The sequence below is a fragment of the Eublepharis macularius genome, chromosome 6 (assembly GCF_028583425.1).
Source record: "Eublepharis macularius isolate TG4126 chromosome 6, MPM_Emac_v1.0, whole genome shotgun sequence".
Taxonomy (NCBI): Eukaryota; Metazoa; Chordata; class Lepidosauria; order Squamata; family Eublepharidae; genus Eublepharis; species Eublepharis macularius.
In genome coordinates, this window is record NC_072795.1 from 127,872,114 (window position 1) to 127,890,882 (window position 18,769).

Genomic DNA, 18,769 nt, shown 5'->3' on the forward strand with positions numbered 1-18,769 from the left:
GAATGCTGCCGGGAGGAGGGTGTCCTTTGCTGAGGCTGCTTCCTCAAACCCTCTTTACGGCCATGCCTCGTCCTTTTCACTTGGCGACCTTCTTTTCCTGATGGTGCTCACACGTCGAGATCCAATAATACTTTGCCACGTTGTCAACTTCCCTTTGCGATCGAGGCTGCGCTGTGCTGGTGCTGGGCTCCTTCCCTTGTCTCCCTGTTTCCCAGCCATTAGCAGTGTTTGTCCCTTTAGCTTTAGAGCGTATCTGTGGCCACAAGCGCCAGAAGGTTTGAAGCTAAAACCTGTTGGTTTGTGGCAGAGTACGATGAGCCCTGAATACTAACAGTCTGCATTTAGGAATTTGAATTTCAGTGATGCCGCAAGCACAGGGCCCAACGAGGCGCGATGACATCCTTGTGGCTACCACACGGACATGGTTGCCATTTTTGAGTCATTTTAAACCGCGTTGAGAGCCCAATCCTGATTGAGCCTGCAGCAAGGTGAGTCAATATTAAGAGCTGAAACAGCTGGGGAGGGGCTGTTTCGGCCATTGATAAGGTGAGGAAGAGGAGAGCCCCTCAGCCTACTGTGCTTCAGGCCCAGTCAGAATCAGGCCCTCGTGACATTTTGAAATGACTTTAAAATGGCAACTGTGTCTTTGCGGCAGCCACACATTGTCACATCTAGTATGATCCATAGCACGTTCAGATATAGGACAATAAACCCTTTCCATCTTCTCTTTCTGACGATTACAAAGCAAGTCTCTCCATGGTGGTGTTGTGCAGACATGCCTGTAAACCCGCACCTCCTGTCTGTTAAATGCTTCCATATTTCTCTTTGCGGGGCTGGGGCTCAATATCAGAGCCAGTGCTTTCCCTGCAGAAAGTGCCAAGTTCAATCCCCGGCATCTCCATGTAAAAGCCCTTGATGGAATGTCCTGGTAGGTTGAAGTGTTCTCCCACTGGTTTCTGTTGGCTATCTGTCCTTTCTTTCTTATGTCCCGACCCAGGAACATCTGCACAGCAGCTCGATGCGTCCTTCAGTACCAGTGCCACTCTGGACATTTTTGAAGTGGACTTCAGAGACCCCTCTTTGGAGATGAAATGTAGAGGCAGCCTTCCCACCTCAAATCGGTAATGGAGCCTTCCCGTTTCTCACCCCTTCCTTCTTTCAGTGTTACTGACAGGGTTGGAAAGAGCAGAAGAGCGGGCAGCTTTTCCAGGTGAAAACTAATTGTCTGTGCCAGCCAGAGCAGAATTTTTTTTTTAAAAAAAATATGACAATACCAAACCAACACCAGTGTATATACAAACTTCTCCTTTGTACACATTACCTTAAAACATAACCATACAAAACCCAAAATGTAACAGCTCCTAAGGAGTTCCATACATCTAGAAATTCAATAGTTCTTGACAATGAATGTTAGAAGAAACAATTTCTTTTTCCTGCAAAAATTGCACCATAGGAAACCAAATTGTTTGAAAAAATTTTCGGTAAGCTTCCAAATTCTGAATGCCTGTAGAGCAATCCACTTTACCCAATATAAAATGGTTCCAGATGGAATTGTACCAATTTTGTAGTGAGGGCCCTTTCTTATTTCCCCATTTCTTGGCAATCGGCCAGAGCAGAATTGATACAATTTGGTAGCTGAGACCAACGGAGTCCACACAGATGATATGGGGTGGGAGGTGTTGGAAGAGACTGGAGATTGGTTTGACGCTGGCTGATGCTGGATGGAATCCTGGCCCTTGTCAGAAGTGCCCCTAGGCCTGCAGTAAACAGGGATCCAGCTGTTACTGGCATGGATAGTGGGAACCAGGGATTTTTTTCTGGGAAAAGAGGTGGTGGAACTCAGGACCGCACAATAACGTCACTTTGGGTCAGCTGGAACAAGGGGGGAGTTTTTTAAAGTTTAAATCGCCCTTGGCGAAAATGGTCACATGGCCGGTGGCCCCACCCCCTGATTTCCAGACAGAGGGGAGTTTAGATTGCCCTCCACGCCAGGCGCGAAGGGCAATCTAAATTCCCCTCTGTCTGCAGATCAGGGGGCAGGGCCACCGGCCATGTGACCATTTTCAAGAGGTGCCGGAACTCCGTTCCACCGTGTTCCAGCTGAAAAAAGCCCTGGTGGGAACACAGGCATACGGCACTGAAGATCCCGGCTGTTTCCTTTTCAAGGAGAGTACATTTCTAACTTTCATGGTTATGTGCTACTGCTTAAAAAGTTAATGCAGAATCTGGGTAGATGGCATCTGGATTGTGCTTCCAGTGTCCCTCAGGAGAACTAAGCAATGTAAATCTCTGGGAATTTCCCAGCCGTGGGGGAGAAAAGGGGTATTTGCATGGAAAGGCAGCATACAAATGTTTAAAGTAAATTTAAAAATTGGGGTCTGTGGAAAACACCAGAATTTTTGGGAAACATTGAAATATATGCAATACTAAGCTTTTTTTTTGTCAAACCCAGATTTATTTTACTACTTTAAAAACATTAGAAGTGCATACTTTAGAATTAGCATGAAAAATTGGCATATTTATGGAATTTAAAAGCATAAATGTCTTACTGTGCAATCCTTAGCAGATAATACACCCTTCTAGACACGTTGACCTCCACAGACTCAGGAGGGTGTAATTCTGTTTAGGATTGCCTGGTCAGTTTCTACAGTCAAAACGGTACATCCAGCGAATGTGAGCTAGGGTGCTGCAAACTGCCACACCCTTTGCAACCTTGGCATAGACATCTTAGCTTCTGCCATCTGAGACGTAAGAAAAAAATAAATGTTGAAAATAGAAAAGGCAAATTTTGTAGGAAATAAAAAGGACATATGTAATAGGGACAGAAACTGTCCTGTACAATCACAATAGGGCTTGCGGCATATTTAGATACAAAATTAGACTTTATAACATTGAGAACTCAGAACTAAGGCTGTGCATGGGTGGGGATATTCGGTATGCTGGCCCCGCTTCGGGAATACTGAAGCTTTCCGAATATTCCCGCTTTGGGAATACTGAAGCTTTCCAAATCGGGTCCGCTTCGGGTATCTTTACCCGAAGCGAAACCCGTATAGCACAGAACTCTTCCATAGTATCATACACAATATAGTGAATTAGTCGTAGACAAAACTAGTCACATTTAACAATGAACATATTTTTGAAAATACGTTGCATGTGTCTGCAGTATTCACTTCTTGTTGTGCTGATGTCAGAATCTTCATACTGTAGATTTTGAGTGAAGACAAGACTCACTGGAAAAGGCAATAACCCTAGGAAAAGTTGAGGGCAGTAGGAAAAGAGGAAAACGCAACATGAGATGGATTAAGTTGATAAAGGAAGCCATGCCCTTCAGTTTGCAAAGCTTTAACAAAGCTGTCAGTGATAGGATGTTTTGGAGGTAGTTAATTCATAGGGTCACCATAAGTTGGAAGCACATAATTCACACAAAACTTTGTTTTTAAAAGTATTTCACTCATTCTAAAAGAGAAAACATTTAATTCTAGTTCAGTTCAGGATTATTGCATTGGGCCAAAGGCCATTGCAAACAATAAAACAATAGCAAAAATATAAGCGATGTTCAGGGCTTTTTTTCAGCAGGAACGCAGTAGAACGGAGTTCCGTAACCTCTTGAAAATGGTCACAAGGCTGGTAGCCCTGCCCCCTGATCTCCAGACAGAGGAGAGCTTAGATTGCCGCGGAGGGCAATCTAAACTCCGCTCTGTCTGGAGATCAGGGGGCGGGGCCACCAGCCATGTGACCATTTTCTCCGAGGGCAACCCACTGAGTTCCACCACCTCTTTTCCCAGAAAAAAAAGCCCTGGCGATGATACAGATAAAATATACAATATAAGCTGAATAAAACACTGTAAGAGTTACGCTATTGTGCTTGCAGCCTATTGACAGCCCTGTGCTGTCATGACCTTGGTCCTTTTCACACTGCTTACCTTCACTCACAACGACGCGGAACATCGCGCTAAAACCGCAGAAGATCGCGTTTTCTCGAGTGAGATTTGCGAGACATCGTGCAAATCTCGCGCGAGAAAACGCAATCTTCCGCGTTTTTTGCACGATCTTCCGCGTCGTTGCGAGTGAAGATAAGCAGTGTTAAAAGGGCCCATCTCTCGAATTTTCCCTGCTGCAAGGGCAAAAAGAGCAACCTTGTACGAGGTCTCTGGGTCCACATCTGCTCATATGACAATGATGTTCATCTTCGTTCTTCTGTGCCTCCACACATGGGGACTGCGCAGGCGCAGGCCAGCCGCCGGAGAATTTTCTAGAGCTTCCATGGCTCCGAAGGGGCCGTTTGTCGCGCGCCTCAGCGACCGTTTTCCCGCCCAAACGGTCACGTGATCCTCCAGCGACCAACGGCCCCTTCCCTCAGTTCTCTTCTTGCCGCCGCTTGGAGAGAACGTGAGCTTCGTTGCTCTGTGCTTTTTTGTGCTTCGTGCTTTATTCTGACTGATTGCTTGGCTTTTGACTTCGGACTTCGTGACCTCGACTATTCTTCGGATCTCGTTTTGGACTTTGTTGTGGACTCGGTAATTTGACTCGGACTGTTTTTGACCTTCCTTTCGCGTGCCCCTGAAGATGGCCTCAAAGGCTCTCTTCAAGCATTGTCTCCAATGCCACACGAAAATGGCCAAGACCGATGGCCATGAACTGTGCCTGTTCTGTTTGGGGGAGACCCATAATGTGACGGCCTGTAAGATTTGCCAGGGCTTCACCAGCAAGGCCCGGCAGGAGCGCAAGGCCCGACTGAACTCCTCCCTGTGGCAGAAGGTCATGTCCGGAGGCGCTCCGTTGCCCTCCTCCCAGGCCGGCCCAAGCCCCTCTGCCGAACGGCATTCCAGAGCTGGCTCAGTGGCCTCCGCGAGGTCGGGGTCGAAACCGCGTCCCCCGAGTACCTCGGCGTCGAGAGCGGCCTCTCCAGCGCAGGGACCGGTGCGGCCGCCCCGTAGCGCGTCATCCACCAGGTCGGATCCGAGACCGACATCGGAACCGAGGATCCTGGTACCGAGTCCCCGATCGGAACCGACGACCGGATCGATTCCGATAAAGTCTAAGAGGTCGAAGCCGAGGTCCCCTTCGAAGGCGAGGAGCGCGTCGGTTCCGAGGTCTTCTTCGGAACCAGCGAAGAAGAAGAAGAAGACCAAGCATCACCGGTCGCCGCGTCCCGCTCCTCAGGAGGAGGTCATCGTGCTTCCTCACACGCCTTCCCCTCATCTGGGCTCCCCGGAGCCAGAAGACATCTCCGTGCCGGTGCCGGATCCGATGGCCTTCGAGACGGTGCCCGCGGAATTCTCGTCGGGGCCGGAGCCGAGCCCGCGCCGTCGGAGCCGACCATCGCTTCCTCTTCGGTCGCCGAGGCTGGAACCGAGCCCGTCCCCTCGTCGGAGCCGTCCGTCGCCTGCCCGTCCGTCTCCACCTCCGGTCGGTCGTGAGCGGCATGGTTCCGGGGACAGTGTCCGATCAGTCCGGTCTACTGCGTCCCGGCACCGGCAGGCTTCCTACCTCCCCTCGCCATACCGTTGCCAATGGGAGGGGGCACCTGCGGGCTTCTCCGTGTCGGAACCGAGGCCTTCGACATCGAGGTCGGCGTGGGCTCCCCCTCCGCTCCAGGTTCCGGAATCCCAGCTCGGTTCCGATGAGGAGGATGGGGAGAGCTTTGGCGGCTACCAGTCGGAGTCCTGGTCCGAACCATCGCCAGCTGAGGAGCTAGTGCCATCTGCGGACTCGCCATTCGAGGACCTCCGCATCTACGCCGACCAGATGGCAAGGATGGCCAAGGCTCTCGAGATGGACATCTCTTCGGCTGTTCCCCAGACCAAGGACAAGCTCCTCAAACGTATCTATGGGGATAATCCGGCGTATGTTGGCTTTCCCATGCTCGAGGGTATTGAGGAGATTGTGGAGAAGGTGTGGCAGGTGCCCTGTGATCAACCTCCAACGTCCAAGCGCATCGAGCAGCTTTACAAGATCAAGCAGGGCACCTGGCCGGCGTTGGTGAAACACCCTCCACCTTCCTCCTTGGTCACAGAGGAATTCAACCCCCGACGATCGGGTCACTCCTCGGTGCCTGCCGATAAAGAGGGCAAGAAGCTGGATGCCATGGGCAGGCGCCAGTACATTGTCGCTTCACTGGGTCTGAGGATTGCCAACTACCAGACCATCATGGCAGGGTACCAGCTGTACCTCTGGGAGAAGTTGGCATCCTATACCCGGGACCTCCCCCCTGAGCAGAAGGCTGTGGTGTCCCTGCTGCAAACAGAGGCTGTCCGGCTGTCTAAACAGCAAATGAATGCTGGGAGCCACGCTGCTGACACTGCGGCTAGGGGGATGGCGTCGGCGGTGGTCCTCAGGCGCCACTCCTGGTTGCGGTCTACGGCCCTGTCCCAGGAGGTGCGTTCCAGGGTGGAGAGCATGCCCTTTGAAGGGGACTCGCTGTTCTCCAAATCGACCGACGAGACCCTGAAAAAGAAAAAAGAGGACAGGCAGACGGCGCGGTCCTTGGGTCTGGCTCCAGCGGACAAGCCCTCCTCCAGGTCACGGTACGCTCCCCGGTCCGGCCCTTACCACTACCAGGGCAGATACCAACAGCAGCGGCCGGGCTACCATCAGTATCCTGCCTACCAGCAGCGGCCTTACCCTCCCGCACAGCAGCAGAGGAGGCGTCGGCCCTTCAAGCCTCGTCAGGCACAGCAACCGGCCCAGCAGAAAGACCAGCAGGGCGCCGGGAGGCAGTACTGACGGGTCGCGCCAGCCGTATCCCCGAACTTTTCGGACAGACTTAGTCCACTCCTCTCTGAGTGGGAGTCAATAACATCTGACTCATGGGTCTTAACTATTGTTGAACTGGGGTACGGGCTGGAGTTTGTTGAGCTGCCTAGATGCAGTTCACCCCTGACAGCTGTCAATAACACTATGGCCGAGCTGGATGCGGAGATCGTGTCGCTCTTGGCCAAGGGTGCTGTGGAAGAATTGCCCTATGAGGACTCTGTAAAGGGTTTCTTCTCTAGGTTCTTCCTGGTCCCTAAGAAGGATGGGGGCTTACGTCCCATTTTAGATCTGAGGGGCCTTAATGCCTTCCTCAAGGTGACCAAATTCAAAATGGTTACGTTGGCGGCTGTGATCGCCTTACTGAGGCAAGGGGATTGGTTTGCGGTTCTTGACTTAAAGGACGCATACTTTCACGTGGGCATACGGAAGGAGCACAGGAAGTACCTGAGTTTTGTTTACCGGCAAAGGGTTTTCCGGTATAAGGTGCTCCCCTTTGGCCTGTCCACTGCCCCACGAGTGTTCACTAAATGTGTGGCCCCTGTGGTTTCCTTCCTACGGGAAGAAGGCTGTACCATCTTTCCGTACCTCGATGACTGGCTCATCGTGGCTGAATCGGAGTCTAGGCTGGTGCAGGACATTGGCTTGGTACTTAGCACTTGCCAACGCCTGGGGCTCCTGGTGAACTTGGAGAAATCCAAGCTGGTGCCCAACTGCAAGGTGTCCTACATTGGTGCACTCTTAGACTCTGTGGAGGGTAAGGCCCTGCTCCCCTTGGAGAGGGCTCGGTCCCTAAGGGGTCTAGTGTCCATTTTTAAAAGGAACCGGTTCCAGTCTGTGCGCACTATCCAGTGCCTACTAGGGCATATGGCAGCGGCCACCTCTGTGGTGCCTTTCGCTAGGCTGCGTATGCGCCCTCTCCAGAACTGGTTTGTGCGGAGGTACGATGCTCTGTTGCACCCTCCGTCCCTCAAATTCTCTATCCCAAGGGTCATCCTCTCCTCCTTGGACTGGTGGCTGTCTGATGACAACTTGTTTAAAGGGACCCCTTTTGGGTATCAACACCATGACATCACGGTTACCACTGATGCCTCTCTGTTGGGATGGGGGGCTTACTGTGGTGATGTGTCTGTGCAAGATGTCTGGTCTGACAGGGAAAAGACCCTCCATATCAATGTGCTTGAACCAAGGGCCATTCGTTTCGCACTTGTGTCTCTTACAGCACTGCTGAGAAATCGTCAGGTGTTGGTGCAGACGGACAACACGACTGCCATGTACTACGTGAATCAGCAGGGGGGCACAGTGTCCATGGCCCTGTGCCGGGAGGCCACACTCACTTGGCAGTGGGCTATCAAGAACGGCGTGTCGCTCCGTGCTATACACGTGGCTGGGTCAGACAATGCCCGGGCAGATGCCCTCAGCAGGCTCCCTTTACTGGACCACGAGTGGGAATTGAACGTAGAGTGCGTTGGGCCGATCTTCCAGATGTGGGGTCATCCAGTGATAGACGTGTTCGCCACTGCGGCAACCACCAAGGCCCACACGTTCTGTTCCAGGGCAGGGAGCGACCCCCTCTCTATTGGGGATGCCTTCCAGTTTACGTGGACGCAGGGCTTGCACTACATGTTTCCTCCGTTCCCCTTGATTCCCAGGGTCCTGTGCAAGATAGAGGAGGACGGGACGGACTGCATCCTAGTGGCCCCCTTCTGGCCACGGCAGGTTTGGTTCCCGAAGCTCCTGCGGATGTCCCAACGGACGTATGTGAGTCTGCCCCCTCGGCAAGACCTTCTCCTAAACGGGAGCCTAGTCCACCACGATCCCAGGAAGCTGCACCTAACGGCTTGGCGGATCGTTCCTCCCCGATAGGCTTTACTGACGAGGTGCAGAGGGTCCTCCTGAATGCTCGTCGGCCATCCACTAGGCGCGCTTATGCGGCCAAGTGGCGCAGGTTTGAGCTCTGGGCACTTGCCAGAGGGGTGTTGCCTGACAGCAGTCCCTTGGGGGTTGTGTTCGAGTATTTGTGCCACTTGCGTGGCCTGGGTTTGAAGGTGTCCTCCCTCAAGGTCCACCTGGCAGCGATATCAGCTGCTCACACCCGTGTTGAGGGTGCTACGGTGTTTTCTCACCCACACTCCCGCCAGTTCCTTAAGGGCATGTACAATCTTTACCCACCTGTGTCGGCGCCAGTGCCTCAGTGGTCACTGTCTTTGGTGCTCTCACGTCTCATGTTGTCTCCATTTGAACCTATGGCTACATGCCCCTTGGATATGCTATCCTACAAGGTAGCATTCTTGGTGGCCGTAACGTCGGCCAGACGGGTCAGTGAGCTGTCTGCACTGCGGTCTGACCCTCCCTTTCTTGTGTTTCATCCCAACAAGGTGGTCCTGCGCCCCTGCCTCGGGTTCCTGCCCAAGGTGGTGTCCGCCTTCCACCTCTCGCAGGATATCTCACTGCCTGCGTTCTTTCCTCAACCTTCCTCTAAGGGGGAAAAGGCCCTTCATTCCCTAGATTTGAAGAGGGCCCTAGCCTATTACCTGGATAGGACGAAGGGATTTCGCACCTGTCCTCACCTGTTTGTATGTTTTGGGGCCAAGGACAAGGGTAACAGGGCTTCCTCACAGACTCTGTCTAGGTGGATTGTGACGGCCATTAGCAAGGCCTATTCCCTGGCAGGGGTGGCTTGCCCGCTTCATGTCAGAGCCCACTCCACGCGGTCCCAAGCATCCTCTTCGGCACTCCTCAGGGGGGTGCCCCTGGTTAACATTTGTAAAGCAGCCACATGGTCCTCTGCAGACACCTTTGTCAGGCATTACGCCGTTGATGTCAATGCGGAGCAGGATGTATCTGTGGCCAAGGCTGTCTTACACTCCCTCTTTTCCTGAGGGAGTTTTGGTATGACTTTCTTGGCGTACCTGTTGGGTACCCTTGAATGAAAGTGTGTATATATGTACCTGGGGGTGTGTATATATGTAAATATTGGGTATTTATGTGTCCTTACACAGTATCTTTACATAGATGTATATATGCATATCTATTTATTGTTGTTCTTGTTTTGCTTAATAAAATTGTGTTGGACTTCACCCCGGCCTTCCTTATTGTGTGAAGCTTGGTACACTCCCATGTGTGGAGGCACAGAAGAACGAAGATGAAAACAGGGTTAACATACCTGTAACTTATGTTCATCGAGTTCTTCTGTGCTGACACACAACCCTCCCTCCTACCCCGCTGTGAACTCCAATGCACAATAATGTGATGGCTGTAACGGAAATTGGTGTTTTTAAGGTGTTATGGCTGAGGTGTGTTGGTCAAGCGGCGGCAAGGGAGAACTGAGGGAAGGGGCCGTTGGTCGCTGGAGGATCACGTGACCGTTTGGGCGGGAAAACGGTCGCTGAGGCGCGCGGCAAACGGCCCCTTCGGAGCCATGGAAGCTCTAGAAAATTCTCCGGCGGCTGGCCTGCGCCTGCGCAGTCCCCATGTGTGTCAGCACAGAAGAACTCGATGAACATAAGTTACAGGTATGTTAACCCTGTTTTTTCATTAATTGAAAGGGATCCCCCCCCCCAGTTGTTTCCCAGTTTTCTCATGTTTTCTCTTTGGGAAAACTGAAAAAAAGTCCTGGAGAGGAAATGGTGTGGAATTTTTTTCTGAATTTTCCCTCTTTTTTTCATCCTGGACATTTACATCTCTAGATGGACACCTTTATAGTTTAATTCCAGTGTCAGCAGCTGCTTGCCAGTATCCTATAAATCCTGTTCCCTTTTTTCCCTTCAACTGCTTTGCACAATTTGGTAACTGAGACAGAGCAGCTAACCTAGTGGGCAAAAGGTAGGGCAGGAGCACAGATTAAAGTGTCTCTGCTGAAGCTACCTAAACTTCGATACATCCTCCAGGAATTGCTTTTTAAATTAGCCTTGGCATACTGTGCATAATTTGCTCGTGTTAATCTGAGAACGGATTTCACATAGTGGCTAAAAGACTGAGCGACAAATGGGAAAGTTCCGGGTTTGAATTTCACCTCTGCCGTGAACTCCCAAGGCCTGAAGTGCATTGTTCTCTTTCATCCTCGGATCTTCATCTGGAGTAGGGAGAGAACAGAGCAGTACTTCCTCACAGGGTGGTCGTTATACAGGATTATACGATTATATTGATTTATGCCTTTACATTATTTATAGTCTCACTGAGACTCAAGGCAGATGACACAGTGTAAGCCAATATAATCAATGGCTGGGATATTCAGTAAAAAAATACAATAGGGTATGGATTGCAAAAATTAGAAAACAAGCAGAAAACCAAATGCAGAACTGAAACAAAGCATAAGCGGTTTTTGACATTACATATTAAACAACACATAAACTACCTAGTAGGAGCCCCGTGGTGCAGAGTGGTAAGCTGCAGTATTGCAGCCCAAGCTCTGCTCATGACCTGAGTTCGATCCAGGAGGAAGCTGGGTTCAAGAAGCCGGCTCAAGGTTGACTCTGCCTTCCATCCTTCTGAGGTCGGTAAAATGAGTACCCAGGTTCCTGGGAGTAAAGTGTAGATGACTGGGGAAGGCAATGGCAAACCACCCCGTAACAAAAGTCTGCCAAAAAAATGTCACGATGCGACGTCCCCCCATGGGTCAGTAATGACTCGGTGCTTGCACAGGCGACTACCTTTACCTTTTTAAACTGCCTAGTAGGAGCATTAATTACAGCGACAAACAGTACACAGAGTAATACAGTGTATGTATTCATCACTCCTAATCGATTTTTTGCAATCCAAACCCTATTGCCTTGTTTATTGAATACCTCATCTTGTTGATTGTATTGATTTACACTGTGTAATTTTGTTCGGGTTGTAGCAAGAAACGTGGACTGTAAATAAATTAAAATAAAACAATGATCTCAATGGCCATCTGTGGTTTGGTCTAGAATTAAGGGCACTTGAAAATAAGGATAGCGCAGTTTGTGTCAGCTTAAATAGAGCTATACCTCAGTACAGGGCTTTTTTTCTGGGAAAAGAGGTGGTAGAATTCAGTGAGTTGCCAGCACAGGGGGCAACTCCTGGCAGGAGGTGGTGCCCCTGTTACCACATGCGCACACGCAAAGTGCGTGCACGTTCCCAGGACCGTGCAATGTCGTCACTTTGGGTCAGCTGGAAAGCGGGGGGGGGGGGGTTAAAGTTTAAATCGCCCAGGACCGTGCAATGTTGTCACTTTGGGTCAGCTGGAACAAGGGGGGGGGGGTAAAATATAAATCGCCCTCGGTGAAAATGGTCACATGGCTGGTGGCCCCGCCCCCTGATCTCCAGACAGAGGGGAGTTTAGATTGCCCTCTGCACCGCTGGAGCAGCGTGGAGGGCAATCTAAACTCCCCTCTGTTTGGAGATCAGGGGGCAGGGTCACAGGTTATGTGACCATTTTCAAGAGGTGCTGGAACTCCGTTCCGCCGCATTCTGGCTGAAAAAAAGCCCTGCCTCAGTATATTTCTGGAACTTAACAGCTGAGCTGCAGGTTTGCCTAAGCCCTAGAGGACCTGAATTCAGCTCTGATCCAGCTCTGCAGTCAGCCTCTTTTTCCTTGCTAGATTTCACAAACTCATCTGGGGCAGCTTTGCCAATGGAGGATCTGATTCTTTTGGAGTGATTGCAGGCGGAAGGGATAATGGCGCGATCACCCTGTATGACGCTACTCTCAGTCTGACTTCAGCGAAAGAGCCAGTGATCGCCCAGGTGGAGAAGCACACAGGCCCTGTTCGAGCACTCGACTTCAACCCTTTCCAGGTACCTGGTGCCCTGCAGCAACTTGATTTGAGAGGACGCTCTCCTAGCGGCCACTCAGGAAAATTAGTCCCTAGTTTAGAGGCTGCACTGGAGAGAGAGGGGCTGGAATTCCAGCTTGGCTACACTTACCTACCTGGCTTCATTCTGGTGAACTAGCAGTCCAATCCTAAAAAGAGTTACTCCAGTCTAAGCCCATTGAAATCAACTCTTCTTAGGATTGCACTTTAAGTATACTTCTGCAAAAAAGGGATGGCGGGGCCTACCAACTTGTAAGAAATTGCTGATGGGCTTTTGTTTCTCTTGAGTTGTTCTTTCCAAAGGACCTCTGCCGTCGCAAGCCCTCTTTTCTGCTTAATTGAACTAGCAAAACAATGGAAGTGTGTGAATTTTCTTACTTGTTTAATATCCACAGTTTGCATTGGTACAGAAGGGGTGAGGGTTAGAGCATATTTTTAGACCTTCCAGATGCAACCCCCAAGACTAAGGTGAAAGTGGGCTGTGATCCCTTGGTTGACTTGACTCTCAGTATCTTGCGGAGGAATGCCCTCTGCCCTGGAATTCATCTCAATATTTCAACCAGTGGGACTGCACTCTGGTTGTGAGTTGGAACCCAGCTGCAAGCTCATAACTGGCAGGAAGGAGGCGGCTGGGGGATGAGCCATCAAGCCCAAGCACAGAGTTCTTGGTCTAATGGCTCTGGCCGAAATAGAACATTGGTTGGCCAGCTCACACCTTGCTAGAATGTCACACCCAGGGCTTTTTTTCTGGGAAAAGAGGTGGTGGAACTCAGTGGTGGAACTCAGGACAACACAATGACGTCACTTTGGGTCAGCTGGAACAAGGGGGGAGTTTTTTAAAGTTTAAATTGCCCTCGGCGAAAATGGTCACATGGCTGGTGGCCCCGCCCTCTGACCTCCAGGCAGAGGGGAATTTAGATTGCCCTCCATGCCACTCGGCAATCTAAACTCCCCTCTGTCTGGAGATCAGGGGGTGGGGCCACCAGCCATGTGGCCATTTTCAAGAGGTGCCGGAACTCCGTTCTACCACGTTCCGCTGAAAAAAAGCCCTGGTCACATCTCAAGTAACAGAGTAAGAGACAGCCAAATGGCTAGGAAGTTTTCTCTTCCTCCAGGCAGCAAGAAAATCAAGATGACCCCAAAGGAAGATTATAAATTCTCAGGACACAGGGAAGACGTGTTCTTATTTTTCAGCTTCTGACCAGGGAGCCGCAAGCCATGAAGGACTAAACCTTTATCTAGGGACTCCCATCTTGCCCATGTGGCAAGGGACAATAGGGAGAAGCCCCAGCCATAAGAACTAAGGTGATACATCATATATAATAAGTACCAAGTGTAGGGAAAGGAGACTGCGTGTTTTCACCTTTTCTTTGTACCCTTGCACAGCCTGAATGCTTGAATAGACCATGTATATTCTTTTTATTCACATATTGAGTTTCCTTTTATTTTGAATGCACTGAGCTTAAGCTCTGGAAACACACATCTATTTGGTGATTCTTTCTGAATTGTGGTATCACGGTGGGGCTGCAGGTCACTTCATAATCCCTGGAGCGTGATAGCTCAAACTGCAACATTGCACTAGATCGCCCCCATACTTGCTCATAAGAGCCAGTGGGAGACTTGGCAAATCAGCAGAGCCACTAAACAGCAAAGCAGATCTAGAGTGCTAGATGTGCAACTATGCCTAGCAAGAGATACCCTCACAGTGGCTGGTGTCAGCAGTTGATACCCAGGGTTTTTTTTGGTGACTCCCCGGAGTAAGGGAAAGGGGTGGCAGAGACTTTGGATGGCTGCAGGATTTTCCAACCTCCCTGAGACCAGGCCAAAGGAACAGGAGGGGGCTTGCTTGAATGTTTCTTCACCCTTCTGAACATGGGCTACTATCCCTATTGAGCTTTGGGTTTTGTAGTGCTCTGGGCAGGGTATTGCTCTATTTCTACACAAGGTTATACAGTTCTTTTTGGCATAAAGTATATTGTTGGTATGATATAGCCTGCCTGCAGTGGCGTTCCGCTTAGTTTCTTTGTTTACAGTGGCTCTAAGCAACAGCTGTGCTGCTAGCTGAGTTACGGAGCTGTGCTTCCCAAGATGGCTCTTTGAAGGGTGGGGCAAGGTGTCCTTTGGCCTATGTCAGTGTGCTGTTTTCTATTTATGCTGTGATCTGTAAGGCGCACACTAGTCCCATCTTGTAGATCTCGGAAGCTCAACAGGATTAGACCTGAGCCGTTTCCCCACGTCCTAAAAATTGCACGATATTCATGGAACGCTGCCAGCTTCCTCGCGCGATTTTTGACGTCACCCAGAGACAGGCCGTGATGACGCCACCACGATAACGGAATTACTGCCTGCCTCTGGGTAATGTCAGAAATCGTGCGAGGAAGCTGGCAGCGTCCCATGAACATCGCACAATTTTAAGACGTGGGGAAACAGCCAATGTTCGTACTTGGATGGAAAACCACTAAGGAAGTCCAGGGTCTGCTACGCAAAGGCAGGCAATGGCAACCCGCCTCTGCTCATCTTTTGTCTTGAAAACCCCACGAGGGGTCACCATAAGTTGGATGCAACTTGACGGAACTTTACACACACACCATCTTTTAGAGAGTGCCAGGTTTAACACAACGACCTTTCAAACTTTGATTAAAGCTCCAATGCTAATTGCCGAGAACGGCGTTTACTTAATATTGGACTGCCTTTTAAGGGTATTTATTTTTCCTAACCTCACGCCATACCTCTGTACTTGACGCAGTCTTTTTGTGTTTCTGAGGTGCCTGAATGAGTGTTGAGAGACTCATTTCCAGCTTTGCATGTTTGGTTCTCTCTCACAGTCTATCCCCTCACATCATCTGTTAGGAATCTTCCTCTATTCCCAGCTCAGTGATGAACTTCCAGCTTCTCTGCTATCTGAATACCAGCTGCTTTAAGAAGCAAAAAGCAAAGTTGTTTCCTGTGAGGTAGAACCCAAAAAGTGTTTTAAAAATGGAGTGAACAAGGAATGGAATTACGGATTGAGGTGAGGTACAGAATTGGAGCAGAGATCCACAGTGTTAAGGTCCTTGACATTAAAGATTTTTTTTAGTTGCACATGGTCAGGATGAAAAACCCTGGTAAATTTGATATCCAATGGATCTGGAAGTTCCCAAAATTTAGTGTAATCTGTCTTGAGTGCTAGTGAGAAAGATGGACTATAAATGACATAAATAAATAAAATCACTGTGCTGATCAGTAGCCAGTCTATGAACCATTTTCCAGATAATTTTTATCAGGGGCCAATTTAAAGTGAGCCTCAGCAGTCTGTTGAATTCTTCCATGTATTGGTATGTGATTAAAGAAATACAAATCTGCAGTTTCTCAGAGCTGGTAATAGTATCAAGCATTTCAGGCAGCCAATATCTTAAAACCTTCAGACGAGAAGCCAGAATATAAAGCTTCTTCCAGAAATACATTTTCAAAGTTCTAAAGAACTAGTAGTCTGCAGTGTAAAAACTAATTTCTAGTAGAAGCACTTTTTGTAAATTTGGGAGTACCAATACACAACTTAATCAACATCACAACCCCCACCCTAAAGGCTAGCTAGAATATTTTGCAGCTTTGTAATACAGCCTGGTGTATTGAATTCTTATATAATATAAACATTGGTTCTACTTAGGTATCTTACTACAATAATACCATTGATTATCCCTGGTATTTTACAACTTCTTAAGAAGGGTACATTCAGTAAGGGTTCAAATGCTGTCTTTAAAATGGGTGAAATACATCTTAAATTTAAAATGTTTAACTTACACCTCCAAAAAAGTGTAATGGAAATTATCAGCTGTAAGTACACCTTTTGGTCATCAGGGGGAGCCAAAGAACAAAAAAACTGCAATCAAGCGCTGTGCTTTTGCACCCTTTTATCAGTACAAGGCGTGTTAGCCGAATTTTTACAGATGGGGTCACTGACGCTGAAAGAGTGGTCGAATTATTCACATACAAGATTTAGGCAAATGTACTTCAGTTTTCCATTCCCCAAGTTGATTTCCCAAATATGGTTATTATCTGTGCAGTTTTTTTTGTAAGAGCCTGCTTCGTTGTTCCGTTTTTTCAAGTGAAAATAAAGGCAGTGCATAAAGAGACCTTTAAGCCTGTGGGTCTGCATTCTCCACGCCCAACATTTTATTGTGCACATGAACTACAACGCTGCTTTCAGATTTCTGGGCTGCTTATTTGCAGGTGCTTTGAGCTAGGATCAAGATTTTTTTGCCTTCTTCATGGTGATAAATAACTATACCATAAATGTGGGATGTAGCTTCTAGTATAGCCTCCTTAGAATTCTTCAGTGCTTTGTAGAACTCTACCGTGCTAGAATTTCTACAGTGCTCCTTAGAATTCTACAGTGCTTCGAATTCTACATAGATCCAGAGGAGTTAGCCATGTTAGTCTGTAGTAGCAAAATAGAAAAGAGTCCAGTAGCACCTTTAAGACTAACCAACTTTACTGTAGCGTAAGCTTTCGAGAATCACAGTTCTCTTCGTCATCTTACAAAGAGGACTGTGATTCTCGAAAGCTTATGCTACAGTAAAGTTGGTTAGTCTTAAAGGTGCTACTGGACTCTTTTCTAGAATTCTACAGTGTATAGCCTCTTTAGGATTCTACAGTGCTAGAATTCTACAGTGCTTACAGTGCTGGGACAGAATTTCTGATAGGAAAGAGAACATCTTCACTCCACAAAAGCCCACGTCCCTTTCCCTGCTGCCTGGTTTTTCTCTTCCTCATTCTACACACTTGTGCAGCCCATGAGTTTGGCAATTCTGATTCTTATTGGGGACGGGTGGAGTTTCCATAGGGCTCTGTAATGCTGCCCATCAAACAGCGAACGTCTCCCATGTTCCCTTCCAAAACCCGTTTAAGAGGTCACATTATGTTGTGTTGGGGATGGAGAAAGAACTACTGTATGATAAGTGTGCTGTGTGCTTTTTAAGTTGGGGAGGGGTTCTTCTCGTAGAATCATAGAGTTGGAAGGGGCCATACAGATCATCTAGTCCAACCCCCTGCCCAGTGCAGGATCAGCCTAAAGCATCTCTGACAAATATAGCATGCATATACCCGTCTATCTCCTGAGCTGGCATCAGTGGCTGCTGTCCCTGACTCCTGCTCAGAAAATGTCCTCAGAACTTGCACGTACACACTACAGTATAAAACAAATAACATGCCTTTCAAAGGGGAATATTGAGCTTTTTGTACACCTAGGGTGAGACTTTAATCGAGCCCCAAATCAAGGCTGTGTAACCCTCATATGTTATATAATTGCAAGGTTTCTGGTAAGGAGTAGAGATCTGCAGGTTCTTTTTTTGCTCTGCCTATCCAGTCTATCACTCTTCTAATAGCTGTTTTCTTTTCCAGGACAACCTGCTGGCTTCTGGAGCCAACAACTCTGAGATATACATCTGGGATTTGAATAACTTCAATATACCAATGACTCCAGGGACTAAATCACAGGTGCGGAGCTCCTTTGGCAAAGAGAAATCTGCTAGGAACAATTGGGAGGGAGGGGAGGAAATCTGTGTTTGGAATTAGGGGTATGCACAGGAAAAAAATTGGTAAATTCCTCAGTTTGGTATTCCAGAGTTAATTCAGTGGAATTTGGCCATTGGTTCCTATGGGAAACTCAATTTGAGTTTTTTCTGGTGGCCTAGAGGGATCATTTTTGACCGTTTTCACCAGATTTGCAGGGGACCTACTCCTGACTGTCCTCTAAAGACCTAAGTATCATGGAGATTGGACCCCGGGAGGGTCATTTTATGGCCCTCCAAAGAAGGTGCCCCTAGCTACCTCCAATCTCCATTATTTCTTATGGGAGAAACTATCTGGGGGCTATCCAGGTTGCTGGGGGTAGCATTTTGTAGGGGACATACTCTTAACTGGCCTTAAAATACGCCCCCCCCCAGGTTTCAAGGATGTACAGCAACAAAACACCCATAACACAATAAAACACAGCTTCCCCAAGAATAAGGAGGAAGGAACTATAAAACAGCAAACAGCACCCAACAACACAATAAAACAGAGGAATCCCCACCAGAAGAAGAGCAAAATGAACGTAACTGTAATAAGTAAAAGCCAAACTATAGCACCCCCCAACACACAGAAGTCAAACCAAACTGCATCTTCCCACGCAGCAAAAAAACAGTTTTTAAAATGCAAACGGAAAGAAATTCCTTTTCCCCTCACCCCTATCCCACCCAGACAGCAGGGCAACCCCCACC

The 18,769-nt window shown here is 48.7% G+C and overlaps 1 protein-coding gene across 1 annotated transcript in view; it reads left to right on the top strand.

Annotated features, from left to right (window-relative positions):
* The window catches only part of SEC31B (SEC31 homolog B, COPII coat complex component), a 94,276-nt gene that overhangs the window by 13,223 nt on the left and 62,284 nt on the right, over window positions 1-18,769 (top strand). The window contains exons 3-5 of the mRNA XM_054983959.1: window positions 998-1,121; window positions 12,318-12,513; window positions 17,910-18,005. Of these exons, the coding sequence (XP_054839934.1) occupies window positions 998-1,121; window positions 12,318-12,513; window positions 17,910-18,005 (416 nt within the window). The remainder of the gene's footprint in view (window positions 1-997; window positions 1,122-12,317; window positions 12,514-17,909; window positions 18,006-18,769) is intronic.